The 5872-nt window shown below is 40.7% G+C and overlaps 1 protein-coding gene across 1 annotated transcript; it reads left to right on the top strand.

Moving 5' to 3' along the window:
* Positions 1–2053: 2053 nt before the first annotated feature.
* Positions 2054–2776, top strand: LOC149177405 (uncharacterized). Its single transcript, XM_089421733.1, has one exon. It carries the CDS (start codon positions 2054–2056, stop codon positions 2774–2776), a length of 723 nt encoding a protein of 240 aa, XP_089277859.1.
* The last annotated feature ends 3096 nt before the right edge of the window (positions 2777–5872 follow it).

The following is a 5872-nucleotide window of genomic DNA, read 5'->3' as shown; positions in this document are numbered from 1 at the left end:
TCTATCTAAAGCTACAAGGTACAGATAGACAGATATAACATAATATAGACAATAACATACAGACAGAGAAAAACCATACACAAAGAGCGACACAAATATAGATATACACCAGAGAAAGCAAATCCCTGCAAATACAGATGATAGAAGAAGAGAATGTGAACAAAAGGACTTCGAAACTATTCGTGAACAAAAGGACTTCCCTATTTGTGTGAAATACAAAATTAAACAAATCTAACAGACATTATTACATAGAAATTGGTTGGAAAAATGAAGTATCCATTACCTGACCGTGCATCCACAAAAACAAGAAAGAATCCCTTATACCTGATCAGCCAGCCACTCCATGAGTGCATTGATTCTTGCACCAGTGCGTCCTTACTCAGCTGGCCTAAAAAACCTCCCAGACTTCGGCTCTTTCATTTCCGTCAGAGAGATTTGAATTGAATTGGTGAGCAGGCGAAGCGAAGGATTTTATAAACCGAGCGGATGGCGTCGAAAAAGCTTTTCTCAGCTTTTCTCAGCTTTTCTCTGTCAATTCTTTCCCTCACGCCCTTCCACCAGACTTACGCTCCATCTCTCCAATCCAACGGCGATTATCATCTGGGTGGCTTACACGTGAGAAAATATTCCTTCCACGAACCGTTGCATTTAATTACAATGAAAATCCATCTATCTAGCGTGCCCGTGTGTTTTCATTTTATCTCATCAACAAGTGGATATATAAATTTAGCAAGTGTTTTTCTTGGAATGTAAATTAAACTTAGCAAGTGTTTTTCTTGGAATGTAAATTAAGTTAAATTTAGTAAGTGCTTTTCCCATAAGGTAAATTAAGTTGTGTTTCTTTCATAGATATATTATATAATTTCAAAATTTTAGGTTAACATTTATTTATTTTAAATATATAAGGTGTCATGAATTTTTCCATGATATGAGCAATTTTTCCATGAATTTGTGTATAAGTTTGTTTTTTTTTTTGTCTTTTGTGTATATTTTTTTAAAGGCTAAATATATAAGATGTCATGAATTTTTCCATAATATTAGATCTTATGAATTTTTTATGAATTTATAAGTTGTTTTTTTTAGTCTTTTGTGTACTTTTAAATTCTTCTAAAACCATTTCCTTCTTTATTCTAAAGACTAGTTTAGGTTGTCATATTTTTATTAGAAAATGTTTGTATTTATATTCACTTATGATCAATTTTTTAGACATGGATCTAATATTTTATTTGAATTTTAATGGCAAATAAGCCACTTCCTTAAATCTACTTCAATAGATATTTGAGTGCATGCATATATCCATAATGGCTCCACATATGTTTATGCATTTTCCAAACATGCTTTTTTGTTTGGGATAACTTTGTTCATTCCATGGTTTTAAGGGAAGAAAGATAATCTAAGATGACTTAGTTGGGACTTCTTCTTCAAGGTCAAAATCCAATGACTAACATTTTTGGTATAACCAATTATCTATGAGGAACAAAACCTTCCTTAAAATTTTTATCTTTGTCTAATTTCACTTTAAATAGTAATGAGAAAAAAAAATATTTACCATGACTTCCCTTGCCTTGTGCGAGTGGAAGTCATTGAGCTTGAAGCCATGCCTCAAATACTTTTGGGCATGGGTATACTTAATTTACTTTCCCAAAGAAGGGAATTTATGCAAATAAAAGGGTGTTGGTTTAAGGAATCTCACATGTAGGCACATAAGTCCTTCTCTTCTTTTTTCTTTGACAAACAAAATAGTTGGTTTACTTCTTTAGCATGGTTTTTTCTTTTTTTGTAATAAATATAGTCATAGCATTTAAGGTTTATATTTCTTACCTTAAAGGATGGGACTAAGAAGAGAAGGGGATCAAATCATTATTCACTTACATAAAATGAATATAAAGAAAGTAAAAAATAATGTAAAAAAAGATGGAAATTTTAAAATTGAAAGTTATATTAATATAAAATTAGGGAACCCATGATCGTTGCCCTCCGCCTCCCCGAGCTATTCGTGCTCTCACGAGCTGGTTGACCACGCTAGGGCTGCGCCCCTCTACGTCCCTCTGCCATGGATGAGCTGGGCTCATCCCAGGCTTCTCTTATCAGTCTTCTGTCCTCCCCCAAAGCTGAAGATGTCATATTCAACACTCTTCTGGCTTCGTTGCCAGCCAAGAAGAAATCGAATGCTTCGAAGTTTGTTAAAAAACTGGAAAACATTCCGGAGGTCTCCCTTCCTCCGAAAGGGCCGATCAAGGTTGCTCTGTCGCTGGCTGAAAGGGCCCTGGTAGGTCAGTTCACTGGCCTTTGGCCTTCTCCCAAAGCCGCAGAAGCCTGGATCTGTAGAAACTGGAGACCATTAATCAAGCAAAGTGTCACCTCGTATTTTCTAGGGCGAGGTTATTTCCTGTTTGTGTTTATCTCAAAAGAAGACAAGGATCTAATGTTCAGGAATGGGCCCTATTTTATGGGTCCTCAAGGTCTCTATTTGAACATATGGAATCCCGATTTTCATCCAGCTGAAGATGCTCCGTCGATGGTTCCAGTGTGGGTAAGGCTTCCGAATCTTCCTGTGCATTGCTGGAACTGGGACTCCCTTCAACATATAGGCAACGCACTGGGAAAATTCATAGATCGCGCAAACACCAAGGATCAATATGACTGCGCTCGGATCTGTGTCGAAGTAGATCTAGAAGTGGGACTGCTGGAGGCTATAAAGATAAATGTAGGAAGTTGGACTCACATGCAAAAACTTGACTATGAGCAACTTCCTTTCAAGTGCCGCAAGTGCTAGGAATACAAACATTTTGCCAAGAACTACACAAAAAATGAAGAGGCGGTGCAAGGAAAGGAAGAAGGATGGAAGCAGGTCAAAAGGTCAAGGGCTAACCCTAAACTCTCAAACCCTCCTGGAGCTACAAAAGGAAAAGGGCTGTAGCCTTCTTCTAGTGGCCAACCAAAGGCACAAGAGAATGCGTTCACCCCTCTTTCCTCTACCTCAATCGAAATGCATGAAACAGAACAGCAGCAGAAGGAGGCAAATGAGAAAGAGATCCTTGAAAATTCCAGGCAAGGTGAGAGCACAGCAGTAAGCCCTAAGGAAAAGGCTACAGATATGGAAGAGGAAGACCTAGATTCGGAAGAATCTGAGGAGGAAGGAGAAATAGGAGACTCCCAAACATTGTCCCGCAGATCGACAAGAGGAAGGAAAACTGATCGAGAAAAAAGAGAGCGAGAAACATATAAAGACAAACTCCAAGGCAGCCAGCCAACGTTGGAGAAGCTGCTAGCAAAGACACCAAAGATTACAAGAAGTCATGGATAGGGGCCACCCATTCTCAGAAAGGTAAATAATGAATATTGTCTCCTGGAATTGCAGGGGGTTGGGGAGCAAGCAAAAAGAAGAAGCAATGAGAAGTTTGATTAGAATAGAAACCCCAAATATCCTTCTGATCCAGGAGACTAAGTTGGAGGAGAAGAGCTTCCTCCAAGTAAGCAGGAACCTATGGAGAAAAAGTGGAGGGCAGGCTGTCTCAGCCTGAGGTGCATCGGGAGGGCTGGGAGCTCTCTGGAATGAAGACAAGTTGGAATTGGTCAATGGAAAGCAGAATACACACTGGTAGCTTATGCAACTCATAAGCCGAGAAACAAGGGAGGCCTTTAGCCTCTTTAATGTGTATGTGCCGGTAAACGCAGGGGAAAAGAAGCAGTGTTGGGACTCAATCAAACTCATGGCTAAGGAAGAAACATTGAGAAATATTATTATCGCAGGGGATTTGAATATAACCCTAAGCTCCTCCAAGAAGAGAGGTGGCAGCATAGTAAGAGACCCAGCGAGGGAAGGGGTGGAGGATATCATGCAAGATTGGGATCTGATCGACATCAAACCTCTGAAAGGTAAGTATACTTGGTCAAATAAAAGAGTTGGCCATGGCCATATTGCTGAGAGATTAGATAGATTTCTTATTCAAAGTTCTTATCTACTCCTTGGTTTAGAAGCTAGGATGCTCATCCTTCCATGCAGTATTTCGGATCATAAACCCATAAAGTTGGAACTCTCAGCACATAGAAATTTTGGGCCCATTCCTTTTCAATTCAGTGCTCTATGGACAAGGTATCCAGACTTTATGGATAAGGTTAAAGAGAGTTGGAATTGGCCTGTCACAGGGTCCCCTTTCTTTGTGTGGGAAGAAAAATTAAGAAGAGTAAAGGCTGCTTTGAAAAGTTGGGCTAAAACTCTTCCAAATCCAGCTGATGAAAGGAGGATGGCCCATGCCTCCCTCGAGAAGCACCAACTGCAGATGGAAGAGGAGGAACCCATGGAGGAATCGATAGTCATAGAAGGAAATCTACAGCGAAAATTCCACAAAGCTTGTTTGCAAGAGGAAGAATATTGGAGGCAGAAATCCCATAGCCTGTGGTTGAAAGCAGGAGACAGGAATACCTCCTTCTTCCACAAACAGGCCCAAGCTAGAAGGTCCTTCAACACAATTTCTGAAATAAAAGAAGATCGAGTTACCCATAAGGACTTTACAAGCATCAAAGGGGCTGCCTTCTCCCACTTTGAGAACCTATATAGTGAAGTCGAGGGAATGAGCCAGGACACTATGTTCTTGGATGTTGTCCCCTCCAAGATCTCTTCAAATATGAATCAACAACTGGAAGCTAAAGTCACTAGAAAAGAGATAAAGGTTGCGCTCTATGAAATGGAGCCGGACAAAGCCCCGAGTCCGGATGGCTTCACTGCCAGATTCATTCAAGTCTGTTGGCAAATAGTGAAGAAGGATCTGCACAGAATGGTATCCAAATCTCAGTGCTGCCAGAAAATTGGAGGAAGCACGAATTCTGCCTTTCTCTCCCTCATTCCAAAGGAGAAGGGAGCCAGCACCTTTAACAGGTTTCGTCCGATTTCGTTATGCAATATTGGCTACAAGCTCATAACAAAAGTGATTGCCAACAAATTGAAGGTCCTCTTGCCCTCCATCATTCCTGAAAACCAAGGGGGGTTTGTTCAGGGCCGACAAATCGTGGACAACATAATCCTTATGCAAGAGGCGATTCATTCTAACCTACAGCGGAAAGAAAAAGGTATGGTGATCAAGCTAGACCTTGCTAATGCATTTGACCGAGTTCGTCACAAGTTTCTCTTTGGCGTGATGCACAAGTTTGGGTTTGGTCAGGAGTTTATCAGATGGGTCCGGGCTTGCATCTCTGAGCCCTGGATTGCCCCTCTGGTGAATGGAAGAGCAACGGAGTTCTTTAAAGCCTCTAGAGGGTTGCGCCAGGGCTATCCTCTTTCCCCTCTTCTTTTTGTTTTGCAAGCTTCAGTTCTGAGTTTTTATTTAGAAAAGTGCCAGATAGACCAAGAAATTATGGGTCTTAGGATCGCTCGAGGTGTCAAGGATATCAACCATGCATTGTTCGCTGATGATTCTCTTTTGTTGGGTGTTGCCTCCATATACTCTGCCTCCAGATTCAGAAAAGTGTTGGAAGATCTCTGCGGGACTTCGGGCAACAAACTAAATGAAGGAAAATGCCATTTTTATGGCTAGAATATCTCCAACAGTGAACTCTCCTCAATTTCCAGATGTATGGGTTTCGCTGGCTCTGCCTCTTGGAACTCCTTCATCCATTTGGGCCTTCCTATCTTCCAAAGGAGGCACTCCAGTAAAGATTGGCTTCCAATAGTCAAGAAATTAAAAAAAAAATAAAAAATAAAAAATCAGTCTTGGGGCTTCTCATGGTTGAACCTTGCAGGGAAAATAATGCTTATTAAGTATGTCCTATCTAGCCTGCCCATCTTCCAATTCTCAGCCATGTTGGCTCCCTCTAGCATCCTCAAGAAGATGGAGGAATGGATTCGAAGGTTCTTCTGGAAAAGAGGCAAGCA

The sequence above is a fragment of the Pinus tabuliformis genome, chromosome 4_1 (genome assembly GCF_031772625.1).
Source record: "Pinus tabuliformis cultivar Carrire ecotype Pingquan chromosome 4_1, CPIR1, whole genome shotgun sequence".
NCBI lineage: Eukaryota > Viridiplantae > Streptophyta > Pinopsida > Pinales > Pinaceae > Pinus > Pinus tabuliformis.
The sequence above is the reverse complement of the archived record's forward strand: the minus strand, read 5'-3'. Positions and strand labels throughout refer to the sequence as shown.